Source organism: Lynx rufus, unplaced genomic scaffold, assembly GCF_022079265.1.
Source record: "Lynx rufus isolate CCGP_SWC_20201006 ecotype Redwood Valley unplaced genomic scaffold, mLynRuf1.p SCAF_11, whole genome shotgun sequence".
Lineage (NCBI taxonomy): Eukaryota > Metazoa > Chordata > Mammalia > Carnivora > Felidae > Lynx > Lynx rufus.
In genome coordinates, this window is record NW_025814825.1 from 42,626,708 (window position 1) to 42,640,361 (window position 13,654).

At 48.8% G+C, this 13,654-nt stretch overlaps 1 protein-coding gene across 1 annotated transcript in view; it reads left to right on the forward strand.

Annotated features, from left to right (window-relative positions):
* Positions 1–13,272, forward strand: part of CNNM2 (cyclin and CBS domain divalent metal cation transport mediator 2) — a 149,005-nt gene extending 135,733 nt beyond the window's left edge. The window contains exons 5-7 of the mRNA XM_047073389.1: positions 525–618; positions 8,038–8,222; positions 8,939–13,272. Of these exons, the coding sequence (XP_046929345.1) occupies positions 525–618; positions 8,038–8,222; positions 8,939–9,148 (489 nt within the window). The 3' untranslated portion in view covers positions 9,149–13,272. The remainder of the gene's footprint in view (positions 1–524; positions 619–8,037; positions 8,223–8,938) is intronic.
* Positions 13,273–13,654: the final 382 nt, after the last annotated feature.

Below are 13,654 nucleotides of genomic sequence, written 5' to 3' on the forward strand. Positions count from 1 at the left end.
CAGGAACTTTTCCCAGACTGTGAGGAGGGAGTTCCGAGGTGTCGCAGGGCCCGTGGGGAGTCTGGATGACAAGGGGTTGGCCTGCACACGTGGGATGCTGGGCTGGCAAGACCAGAGTGAGTTCTGCCCCTAGAACTCTTCTGGGGTAGTCCTCTCTCTTCCACGGCCACGAACCGTGTTCGTTAACCCTTGACCCTGATGCTGCCCCAGCTCACACTCCTGCAAGACTGTCTTCCCAGCGTTGGTTCCACAAATGGGGCGAGAGCACCTGCTGGGGAACTACCAAGGGGACTCACAGAAATTAAACATCACGCTTTTACTGTCTTCTCTGCATCTCCAGCCAAATCCGGTCTTCATATTTGAGATGAATTAACCCTCTCTGCTGAGTTGGGAAAGATCATCTGAGGCTCTACTTCCCCCGGGTTGGTTGGGAAAGGAATTTAGATGGAAGGACAAATCTTGCAGAGAGTCTGCAGATAGAGTCAGGGAACTGGACTGAAAACACTCCCCTTTTCTTCTCACAGGGGAAGGTGGAAGTAGAAGCTGGGAAAGAAGGTATGAAATTCGAAGCCAGTGCTTTCTCCTACTATGGTGTGATGGCCCTCACAGCCTCTCCAGGTGAGTTTTCCTGCCCGGCCTCTTGGGGCAGGGCTGTGTTTTAGGGACAGAATGCCCTTCTACTCTCACCTTCCTATACCTGCCAGCCAGCCCTGTTTATCTACTTTTTTGCCCTTTTTATTGAAGTATAGAGTGTAAGCCCAAAAACGCCCCGAGTAAATCCTAAGTCTATGCCCCCGTGAATCTTCACATACTGACCACTCCTGTGTCGACAGGAGGTGGGCAGGCCCCGCCCCCGCCCCCACACTCCCTCTTAGTCACCCTTGCCCAGGCCACTGCCTTGACTTCTAAGCATAGCCTAGTTTTGCCAACTTTTGGACTTTGCGTAAACGGACTTAGGCAGTAGGTGTCGTATCGAGCCTGGCTTCTCTCACCCGGTATCATCCGTGTCACATTCGTCATCGTTGCTGCGTGTGCTCCTACTTTATTCTCACGGTGCTGCACCGTGTGAATATACAACAGCGTATCTATTTCATGGCTGCTGGGCACGGGGGTAGTGTCCTATTTGAGGCCACCGTGGATTGTGTGGCTGTGGGTACCGCTGTGCACGTCTTCTGGTGGGCGTGTGTGGAGGGGCGGAACTGCGGGCTCATGGCCATGGCCTCGGCTTGAGTAGCTCCTGCCTTGCAGTTTGCCACGGTGGCTGCAGCGGTTCAAGCTCCCGCCTGGACTGACGAGGGTCCCGGCTGCCCCGCATCCATCGCTAGATATTAAAACATTAACTATGCTGGAGGTTTTTGAATTGGCATTTTCCCGAGGAGGAATGAGGTTAATGTGTATGTATTGCCTACAGCCAGCTCTTATCTAGACAGCTGGTCAGTTGAGTCAGCCAGCTAATGGGTGTGCCATAGGGTGTCGACTAAGTGCTCTGAGCACAAGAGGCCAGCAAGCCGTGTCCGTCCTGGTAAGAACATGGGCCACAGATCCCTCTGGGTCAGGACTTGATGGGTCCCTGTGCACCGCTTGCTTTTTTGCAAGCGTGCGCGTGCTTGCTGCCTGACCCCGGCTGCAACCAGACAGGTAAACGGAGGTGCTGGGGTGCCATCTTGTGGCCAGAATACCAAATGACATGCTGTGCTAGGAGACAGAAACCTCAAATTTAAAACTAGCCTAAAACAACCTGGGTCACTTCTGAAAACCAGTCTCAAAAGGTAGGGGGTATACCTCCAGACAGACCTATTTGGGTGACATTAGTCTTCATCTGTTGCGCCACACAGTGTCCCGGCAAAGATGTCTTTACAGTGGGGAAGCCAGTGAAATGTTAGGAATTCTCTCAAACCTCTCAGCCTCCCCTGCCCCAGATGCATCTTCTCACTGTCCTGCCATGGGGTTTCCAGCCACATCAGCCAGTCTCCCCGTTGTCAACTGTTGGCTAACACCAGTGTGAATGTAGGCCTGTCTGATCCCACTTAATTGTGTCTGCTGTAAACTTGAAGGTGATCTTCTGTTCTCACTGCTAGTGAGGAGGCAGGGAGATTCCAAAGTGGGCTGGGAAGACCTGGGTCACAGCTGCAGTTTCGTATTCTGTGGTTGCCTGCCCTTGAGGACAGCCCTGGCTTCCTCCTCCTTAAAAGTACTTACTAAGGTTACCTCGTGTGATTGTTAGAAGAATAGAACGTGATGATACTTATCCACACGAGTGCTTTGTAAGCTTGAAAGCACAGAGGGAATGTCGGGTATGACAGGTGTCAAGCTTGTGACTGTTTGGCCACCAACCTCAGATTAGTCCCAGGTGAGCAGAGTCAGAGTTGTTTAAAAGGTTGTTTTGAAAAGAAAGTTAGAGGAGTTAAGTGCACAATCTTACTGATGACTGGTTCTTGAAACCTAAATATCAGCCCAATTTATACTGAACTATGGATTCACGTAAGGGCAGATCCCATTCAGAAAAGGAATTGAAGAGCAGACCTCCCTGAAAGAAAGCCTGGGGACCGTAGCAAGCTTGCCTTTTCTGGAAATGCCAGGAAGGAAGGAGATCTCATTAATAACATCCTATTACAAAGCCCAGTATTTGACTTGACAAGTAGGATTTGGGATTTTGTGCATTTCATTGAGAGATACAATTAGTACAGTAATCTCAAGATAATAATTCTATTTATTAGTGTTGATTGCCTAGAAAAATCCTGCCATCATTAGTTATCACAGCCTGTCCCTTTGCATGTCAATTATACTTTAATTTAAAAACAAAAACAGAAACAAAAAATCCTGCCCAGAAAATAGGACTCCTGCCAGGTAGGGCATTGCTGATTGGACTTTTCAATCAGATGGACCTGTAGCTCTCTGAGTAAGCAGTGCTGAGGATGCCCTTGGTCCGCCATTCCCAGCAGACCTGTGTATAACAGCCTTTATTTACTTTCCTCTAATACTTTGAAACTTCAGAGTATGCCAAGCCAATGCAAAATATCATATCAAAATTACAACCAGGCTAATTAAGGATGTCCATGAATTGAATAACTAATTGCTTGCCGCAGACAGGGACGCTGTTGGCTGTGCTGGTGCAGGTGGCTTGGGTCCTGCTCTTGGGGCCGTTGATTAATTGAGCCCCCCTTTTGTGTGGCTAGTTGTGATTTAAACCCTTAAGAGCACATTTTGAGCTATAAACCCCAATAGGGTATTAATGGCTTAAGAGATTTCTGGGTTAGTAAAGAAGCATTTGAATAGGATTTCTTCTGATTTCTGCCTCCCCATTCCTCTTCCTGGAAAGCAACGTGTGCTCTTTTATTTTATTTTATTTTTTATTTACATAATAACTTACAGGCTTTGCACTTCTGGAATGGAACGCTGATGTTAGTAGAGCGGGTGTCTGCTCCTGTCCCCTGAGTGCAGAGATCGCCTTTCTTGCCTTTTGATATGGTCTCACCCTGTTTTTCTCCATTTTTCAGTTCCTTTGTCCCTGTCTCGTACCTTTGTTGTCAGCAGAACAGAGTTGTTAGCAGCAGGTTCTCCAGGTAACTCTGCATGTTTCCTTTTCATAATTCTTCCGGTTGCCTCCCTTGACCCCACAAAAGCCTAGATCTGCTCCCTTTATTTGGTCCAGGCCGTTTGCAGTTTTTCTTTGAGGTCGCAAACTCCATGCTTACAGACGCAGTAGTGAGCTTTCCAGGGAAGTATGAGCCCACAGCCGTTGTGCGAAGGCTTCGGGAGACTGGCGGGGAATCCGCGAGCGTGAGCAGCGCTGACCCCACAGAAAGCGAGAGTGATTCTGACCTGGATCCTCACTGCTCCCTGCCTGGCCCACCCACACTGCCGACCTTGGGTTTTCAGGGCGGTACAGGGGGGCTGCTTGGGGCGGTTTGACCTCAGCAAAGGCACTTGCAGAGGCCCCGAGGGCCTCAGAACCTGAGGATGCTTCTACCAAAAGCACATTGAGCCCAAAGTCTCAAGGACTATGAATTTTCCTCAGTGGACAAGCGCCCTGTGTGCAGAGGCCCTGGCGTTCTTGGTTCTGTTCCTTTGGTCCTTTCTCTGACATCCCTGTGAACGGGGCACATGCATTACCCACCCCCCCTTCCCCCATCAAGGCAGGTGGCCCTGCTTGTCCTGTCTCCTTCTCTCTCTTTTGAAATTAGTACTGTGCACATTCCCCACCAGCTGCTGGTTCCTGCCCTGCAGGAGAGTTTGGTCATGCCTGGCTAACACGTCCAGCAGCTAAAAAGAAAGGCAAAGGTTTAATCTTTCTTTAATTAAAATTGCTGAGCTTTTGGTAGTACAATTTTTCTCTTTATTTTGTTCCACACAGCTTATATTTTAAAATCTGATGAAATTTGCGATCCATAATCCAGTTTGAGCAAAACTGTCAAATGCTGATATTTAGTAAAGGAGGCAATACTTGTCCTAGAAAGAAGCTAATGTTCCTTCAAGTCTTTGCTCTGAAAGAATTGGGGGTAGATCTTATTTATAGGACTGTTTGAATCAAATGAGCTGGAAGATTATACATATGTACACATACATATATACGCACATAAATAGGTATTTGTGTATATGTATATATGTTTGTGTTTTTTCTCCCCATTTTATTCGCTGGCATGTGCTACCTCTTTAAAATGTCACAGATGCTGAACTAGAGTGACTTTTGGATGAAGCTCATGAAATACCATTTGTATTTTACTTTTCCTGTAGAACTTAGAGATTTCTTAGCTGTGTCCACTCTATCTGATCAGTAATAAAAAAATCCATTTGTGGGCCCAAGCCTTCAGGATGCTGGCATTACAATAATAGACCTAAACCAGTGATTTCTAGCCTATTCCAAAAGGTGCTTTGTGGTTCCCAGGGAGGAGGCTGGGACTGTTAACTTTATAGTATCTTTCTAGCTGACTTCTAAAAAGAATTCCTAGGCAAGATGAAGAAAAAGGAAAAAACAAATCCGAGAAGGCATAGAGGAATTAAGATTGAAAGGTTTTTTATCATAATTATTGTGATAATTTAGCACATAAATTTGGCAACAAAACATGACCTGAACTGGGGAGTGGCCACTTAAAGTCTTTATTCTCCTTGGTGTGAATATTCATCTTTCTCACTGCATGTTTGTTTTTTAAATATATGAAATTTATTCTCAAATTGGGTTTCCATACAACACCCAGTGCTCATCCCAAAAGATGCCCTCTTCAATACCCATCACCCACCCCCCCCTCCCTCCCACCCCCCATCAGCCCTCAGTTTGTTCTCAGTTTTTAAGAGTCTCTTATGCTTTGGCTCTCTCCCACTCTAACCTCTTTTTTTTTTTTTCCTTCCCCTCCCCCATGGGTTTCTGTTAAGTTTCTCAGGATCCACATAAGAGTGAAACCATATGGTATCTGTCTTTCTCTGTATGGCTTATTTCACTTAGCATCACACTCTCCAGTTCCATCCACGTTGCTACAAAGGGCCAGATTTCATTCTTTCTCATTGCCACGTAGTACTCCATTGTGTATATAAACCACAATTTCTTTACCCATTCATCAGTTGATGGACATTTAGGCTCTTTCCATAATTTCTCTCACTGCATGTTGATGAAAGGCCAATCACACTCTGTCCTTGCCAAGCTACTGCAGAAGGGATCCCACTGCTTCTCCAGACTGTGGCCAGGATGCCAGGCAGTGGGTTGCTGCAAAGGAGGGGGTTCATCTCACAAAAACAGAGGGTGGTGGGTTGAGAGGAAACTGACTAGAAATATAGATACCTTGGAGAAACCAGAGTTTGCCTGTAATCCTCCTCAGGAGAAAAGGAGACTCAGAAGTACTGCGCAGGGCCCTTGACATCTACCTGACACAGTCTGATCAATAAGCAAAGTGCCCCTTAAATGTTTTGGTTTTTGGACCTTTAAACTGTAACACACAAAAGCAAGCACTATCTGTAGCAATGGTGATGTGGGGCTAAAGCTTAAGGATTCAGTGGGATCCTTTGTTTCAAAGAACGGTTGGATCTTTCAGCCTGGGTGATGCCCTCACAAATACAGGAAGGCTTGGCCATCAGGGTAGGTACGTAGTGGAGAGGTCTGGGAAGCAAACAGAAAATATAACAATGTTAACTAGGCTTATGGATCGGTTGTTAGGTGTCAGATGCTGTGCTAAGCATGTTACATATTATCTCATTTTTTAAAAAGCTTTTTATTTATTTTTGAGATAAAGAGAGAGAGTGGGGAAGGGAGGAGGCGTAGAGAGGGAAGGAGACACAGGATCCGGAGCGGGCTCTGTGCTGGCAGCAGAGAGCCCGATGCAGGGCTTGAACTCCTGATCATGGAGCTGAAGTCAGACACTTAACTGACTGAGCCACCCAGGCGCCCCTATTATTTCATTCTGAATCCCCATCAGACTTTAGGAAGTGGAGACTATTATTACCTGCCTTTTACATATAGGTAGGGAATCTGAAGCTTTAGCAAAGGGTCATCCCTTCTGCTAAATAGAAAACATCTGATAAATTATTAATTTGCCTTGTTCTCTTAGAAGATAAGTGGAACCAACCAGATGAGTGGCCACTCTGAGTTTAGTTTTGACTGACGATGGAAAATCGTTCTGCCAAGAAAATTATAGGGAAAGTCATGCTGTGAAAATTTGGGGAGAAAGTGAACTTGCCATTTGAGGTTCATCAAGTACTTACCGTGTTTTGTTGTGGTTGTCCAATTTAAAAAAAAATTTCTTTAATGCTTATTTATTTTTGAGAGACAGCATGAGCAGAGGAGGGGCAGAGAGAGAGGGAGACGCAGAATCTGAAGCAGACCAGACACCGAGCTGTCAGCACAGAGCCCGACGCGGGGCTTGAACTCACAGACTGTGAGATCATGATCTGAGCCGAAGTCAGATGCTCAACCAACTGAGCCACGCAGGCGCCCCTGTGGTTGTTCTATTTTAAGAGGGATGTTTACTGAGTGGAATCTCAGATGGTGGTCAGGATGGGGTTGAGGGGTCATAAAACACATCAAAGTATTTAGCCTGGACAGGAAGAGGCTTAAGGGGAACATAACTATGTTCAGGCTTTTAAGGCTCATTCAAGTAGTGGAGGGATGATGGGGGATCTCTACAGCACGGAGGGAGAGACTGCCGCTTGAGTCTGAGGAGGTGGTGGACATTATGCAGGTCAGGACCTGTCCGCTGTGAACACCCACTTAATATTTGTGGAATAGACTTGATTAGAACAGCAAACACGGAGGAAGCTTTGACAAGGCGGGAGGTGGGTTTTATTTTTAATGAAATTTACGTTAGAAGCTACGGTCAACTTGCCTTTACGAACAGCAACACTTAGACTCACTGAATTTCCTTTCACTTTGTTTTAATGAATGAGTAATGTGCATGTCATCGAAGAATCCCACAGCACCTACGCTACCTTAAATCTTTTAAGGGTTTGGTGTCTTCTGGTATTCCTGAAACTCTGAGACATCCTTGGACTGCCTGGTGGGAATTTTATTGAGGTCAGAGACCAGGATAACAGGTTTGGTGGAGGGGTAGGAGCAGACGGAACTGTCCTGATCCCTTGCGAGCACATACTGATTTTACAAACGTTCTCAAGAGTCCTTTGCTTTTGCTTCTGGCACGGTCTGTGTTTTACATCTGGGAGCTTCTGTGTCTTGGGCCTCATCGGCACACAGCCTGCGCGGTTCAGGGTTGCTCCTGACACAGGTGTGTAGCCACAGGGTCTTCTCGGTCAGAGCCTTGGGCAGGACTGTGTGTGTGTGTGTGTGTGTGTGTGTGTGTGTGTGTGCGCGTGCGCGCGCGCGCACACGCACGGGGCTGAGAGGCTAACCCACGCGATCCCCTTGTTGCCGGGAGGCCAGGAGCGTGTTGTAGGAGGGCCCTACATGCTGAGTGGTATGGCTCAGGCGTCTGGGAGAAGTTCATTGAGCTGGTCTGTTAGTTGCTACTTTTTTTTATTTGGAAAATAAAGAGCTGACTTTATTGCTTATATCTACCTCGCTTATAAGGTTATGGTTTCTTTCCCCTCCTTTTCCAGGTGAAAACAAGTCGCCGCCTCGCCCATGTGGCTTGAATCACTCAGACTCTCTCAGCCGAAGTGACCGGATTGACGCGATAACACCGACACTGGGGAGCAGCAATAATCAGCTCAATTCTTCGTTCCTTCAAGTCTACATCCCCGACTACTCCGTGCGAGCCCTTTCTGACCTTCAGTTTGTTAAGGTAAGAGAAGGGAGAGGGGCTGGGCTGGGGCTGGGGCCCGGCCACTGGAGGGCAACTTCCTCAGCGAGTTGTTTGGCTTCCCAGGCCCCGCCACTGAGCTCTCCCTTTGTCATTTGGACTCCCTGCACCTCCAGCTACTGTGCCCAGGGGTTAGGCTGGGGAAGCAGGTACCTCCCTGGCTCTGTCACAAAAGCTGCCAAGTCAGATGTGCCTTTTTCAGGGAGTGAGAGCTGGAGATGGTGAGAAACAGAATCCACATTTTCCAGTGAGTCCTCATGAGCTCCTGACCCCAGTGACTCTGGATGGCCCTGGAAGGGCTGAGATCCGAGACTCTGAAGACTTAACGGGATGGGGCGGGAAGAATCCTCTGCTTCTCTTCTGCCCCGAGACAGGGTTCTTTTCTTAGTCCGGAATAGAGACGTCTTGTGAAGAACAAGCTAGCTTTAGCTGTTGGAAGCCTATCTCCATTTTCCAGTCGCTGTGAAGCTTTGAGACAAAGATCTGGAAATAGCTTCTATCAGTAAAAAACTGACTTGTTCTCCAGCGTCAACTTGAGCTTTTAAAAGTGGCTCAGTTTATACTCAAGGATGGTATTTCCCTAGAAAAACTATGAGGGGCCTTTCGGGGGATTTTAACGTGTCATACCATGTCGAGACAAGAGCGCCTGAAAATAAGCATTATCTTGGTTTGTTTTTGTGCCATCTTCTGGCCCCCAGATCTCAAGACAGCAATACCAAAATGCCTTGATGGCATCCCGGATGGACAAAACTCCTCAGTCTTCAGACAGTGAAAACACTAAAATTGAATTGACTCTTACGGAGCTGCACGACGGGTTGCCAGACGAGACAGCCAACCTGCTCAATGAACAGAACTGTGTGACACACAACAAGGCCAATCACAGCCTGCACAGCGAAGGTGCCATCTAGGGCGCCCCCCCACCAACCCTCGCCCCCACTCCCGAGGCCTCAGGCCAGCTGACCGTGAATCCCATTAGCGTGAGCTTGTGTGCCGTGCTGCGTCCTGCAACATCCTGAGACCAAAGACTTTGTTCCCTTCCTGGAAGCAGCAGAGGAGGACGGTGAGGGTGGACTGGAGACCAGAGGTGTGAGATCGACAGCTAGGGCATGGCATCCGAGATGGTGGAGACGAGCCTCTTCCACCCAAATAGAATCATGTTTATTTTTTCAGTTGTACCTTTTATTCCTTATTCACTCTCCTCCTTCCTCAATTTGCATGAAGTTGAAAATTGTTGCGGTTTATTATTTTTTTGTCCCCCAAGAGATCATGTTTTTAAAAAGTGTCTTTTGCAGAGTTTTACGTTGTTGTGTCTGAACTCTGCTGTGACTCCATGATGTGACCCGCACAGAATGGACTTGCTCCTCGGCCCTCGTAGGGAGGGGTGCGCTTCCTCTGCACCCAGCGGGTGTCGCTGTGGAACTTGAAGGATGAATGAAGAAAGCGGTCGATGCCAACCCGCCACGTCTGTCCCACTGTGGGGTGGAGCCTGCACGGGGGGGCCTGCAGCCGCCTCTGTGAGCTCAGTGTTGTTTTAAGTTAATGTTTAACCGTGTCCCTTCCCCTCAGAAAGGTTTAACATTTGCTTGGAATGTGATTTTGCTCCTACTCTAAGGAATTTTTATCACCAAAATGAATGTTAATGAATTTTAAACCCATGGTTTATCATTGGCAAGAGGCAAGGTGACTTCACCCCGACATTCCTACAGCCTGGATTCTCCGGCCCAGCCAGGCCTTCTCCCCAGCTTACCGAGCGCCGTCACCCACCTCCCCGTCCTCGCTCTTGTTAACCCAGGATGCTGCTACACAGATGCCAAATGGAAATCTTCCACAGGGCTTTTGAGTAATCACGTGGTGTGGAGTTCAAGCTCCTCCCCTTCCCACCGGGACCTCTGTCATGGTCAGAAAAGGAGTCGGCTTCCAGCCATGCCTTGAGGGCACTTCTAGACCCGTGGGTTTAAAGGAGGGAACTTCGGGGTCTGCCAGCCCCCACCCCTGCTCCCAGGGAGCCAGCTGCCCCTCTTCCCCCTCTGTCCCTGGGCCCCTGGGGGGCCGGGCAGGGGCAGTGGCCGTGTCCCTCGCCTGAGGACCTCGGTGCCTCCCGCCTCAGATGCGGCCCACAACAGAGAGGCTGCCTGTATGGCCAGGGCTGCCTGAACGGCGTGGCCCCGAACAGGGATTCAGAAACCAAATGTGTGTTGCGGCCGTTTCGTGTGTGCGTCTGCCGCCTTTTAATGCCAAATTCATCACGTGTAGTGAAATTAATGTCAGGAGGTATTTCTTAAGTGACTGAATTCTTACCTATCTTATCTGTTTTAAGTGTTACCCGAGGGATGTGTGCATTTTGGTGGCAACGCTCGTACACTGAGTTGAATCCATACTGACGGCAGTGCTCGTGTAGAGCTGCCACTCCGTGCTGCCTCTAGTCACTAGCCAAGAAGATAGCGTTTTGTCCGCGGGGTCTCACTGAACGAAGGGAAGCCCCGGGCCAAGCGGCGGTTTCCTTCTCCCTCCTCAAGGTAGGAGCGCGCCCCCCAGGTTGGGCTCTGGGGAGGGTGGGAGCTGTGGTTGTGCAATAACCGGCCACCTGCTGGGCTTGCCTCCTGGTGAGCGGTTTGGGGCTCTAGTGTCATATGCGCATTTCCCACAGTATTTCCTCTGGGACGTAGGTCCTGCAGTGTCTTCCTCATCAGGTGCCATGCCCCTCAGTGAGGCAAGTACTGGCCTCAACTGGCAGAGGTCACGGCGGCGGGGGGGCCTGCGAAGGGGCTAAGCGGCCCGCTGCTGGCACCAAACCTACTACCACGGGATGGAGCCCCCACTTTGTCTTAATGTGAGTGGGGCCCTGCACTGTCAGTGTCCCCTTTTATAAACAGACCCATCCAAGTTAAAAGATCTCCATTTCTTAAGACGCATGTGGCTAAACACAACCCCAGTGTGGTGTGGGAACTGGGACTGTCCATGGGGTGCGCAGAAATGCGAGTTCCCTCTAAGGAAGTAAAACCTGGGTCTTGCACGGGGGGGGGGGTGGGGGTGACCCCCCAACAACCACGCCGTCCGTCCTCTGGGCCCGGACTGCGCTTGCCTTCCTGGTAGTTTGGTGGAGCCTGGCCTGCCACGCCATGGCTCCTCTGGCTTTCAGGATCTCTGTCCCCTCAGTCTCTGCCGACTGATCTGCTTTGCCACACGTGGCCCGTCTCAGGGTGCCTTGCTACTGGAAGGAGCTCCTGGAATCTGAGTTAATGTGTTGGATCTTTTTCAGAGCCCCACTGTTCCTCTGTGAACCCGAAAGCTCCGCGAGAGTCCGGGGAACAGAGAAGGGATTCCAGCTGCCAGCTCCTTGACTTCAGAGAGAAACAGAACTTCTCAACACCGTCATACCTGCTCAGTGTGGTGGCTGTTTGAAAAGTCCTCTGTAAAGTGCTGGCAGGGGTGGCTTTGCAGTGGGGGCTTCTAGAGGATGAAATTTTAGCCTCCCAAGTTTGCACTTATTTTCTGTAAGCCACTCTTTACCTTTGATTATTCCCATTATTCTGTAACAACAGGGAATCCAAAATAATTCCTGGCTCTAGTTCCATCTGCTTTGGGGAAAAGCTCAAGACCCTTCCAGTAACACTCAGTGTCATGAGCGATCAGATTCCTCTTCCAGGCCCCACTTTGCCTCTGGAAACTAACTTTAGGCTGTTGAAGGAGAAATGCTGGCTCATTGCTTCTCTGGGCAGTGGAATGATTTTAGCTTAGAAGTTCTATGCAGTTACATCTATAAAGTCAACAAGTCTGGCAGAGAAAGCCCATCAAATACTTGAGATCCCCACGTGCAGTAGTCAGTTCTTAGCACCACCAGTAGACCATCTTTTACTGGGGCTGCTGGCTTTGTAAGCGTGGAAGAGAGTGGGCTGTGGAGCAGACACAGGTCCTGGTGTCCTCAATGCTGCTGGAGCTCTCGTTGTCAGACCCAGGGCCTCTCCCTAGTGGCTTCCGTGGCCCCTGCTTTGGGCCCTGGCTCTGTGCGACCAGACAGGGCCTCCTCCTGCTCTGAGCCACTGTAGCATCTCAAATGTTCCATCTGAAACTGGATCCCTAGTATCCAGATGTTCCCAAGACCGTCTGCTTTGGCTTTATACATGAGAGGGGTGTGTGTGTGTGTGTGTGTGTGTGTATACACGCATTTCCTACTGCCTTACACGTTCTTTCCCTTTATTTCTCTCTGTCCCACATTCATCAGGCGAGTCTAAAATTATATATTTAAAATTTCAGGAAAACATAATGTTAAGATTAGCACATGGATACTGGGATGCTAGTCAACTAGTTTAAGCCTTGGTTCTTACATAATTTACATTTCAAAGGGCATTCTACTTTGTCCTTCCCTCCTTCCTCACCTCACTTAACAGGAGAGAGCTCAGTGCCCATGCTGACATGATTGGCTTCTCCAAGTGGGAGGAAATAAGGCATCTTGCTATTATCTGACGTTACTTTAAGGAACGTCTGTGCAAAGGCTGAATGCAGAACTTCACACTAGTATGGAACATTAACTGTGAATATATTTACCTGTGCTATCCCCAGTACCATACGACTAAAGGACCAGCTTTTCCAAGTCGAGGAAAATAGTGGTAGATACAAGTAGGATTGCATTTTATCTAGGAATTGAAGTTAACAGGAATTGGGGCTATGCGGGGACTGTGAACTTCTGCCCTCAATTTCTCTCGGGTTGTGGAGCAGACCTAAGTAAGGCCCTGGCTGATTGAGCCTTTGTCCTGGCTGGTCAGAAATAAGAACAAACCCCAATCCTGAAAACCAGCCAGGGATCTGTGGCCCTTTTCATCTTTCCTGGCCCAGGAGCCCAAGATTCCTGCAGTGTTTCCCAGGGGTGCTCCCCAACAAAAGACCCCTGGGCTGGCAAAGGAAGGGTGCTTACCAAACAAGAAGCTTCCAGGGAGGATTGGCTTGGCACACATCACATGACCCAAGTTCTCTGGTGGCATGGGCAGCGGGAACAACTTCCCTGTCAACTTTTGACCCCAGGACAGAGTTTTCTTGCGGGCGGGGGGGGGGGGGGTTGACTGAGCTGGCAGTTCAAGGTGCAGAGGCTTCTGGGGTACAAGTGCTCCATTTCTCAGGATGCAGTTCCTGGGTCAGGTTTGGTTCTACTCTAGGCTCCAGGCTGGTGGTGCTTCTGTCCAGCAAGGAAGGACATCTGGGTGAGTTACAGGTTAATCCAGACGTAGGAGAGATTTGGGGAACTCCGTAGGTACGTGGTTTAGGGTGATTCAGAAACTTTCCGATGTAAATTTATCAAGGAGCAACGTACTCAGTGGATTTTTATTATCTCAGGGCCATTTACAAATCTTTATCTTTTCGTATTTCTTTTGTATTCAAGTGGGCTGATAAGAGAGATGAGTTCAGAGAACTCTAAAATG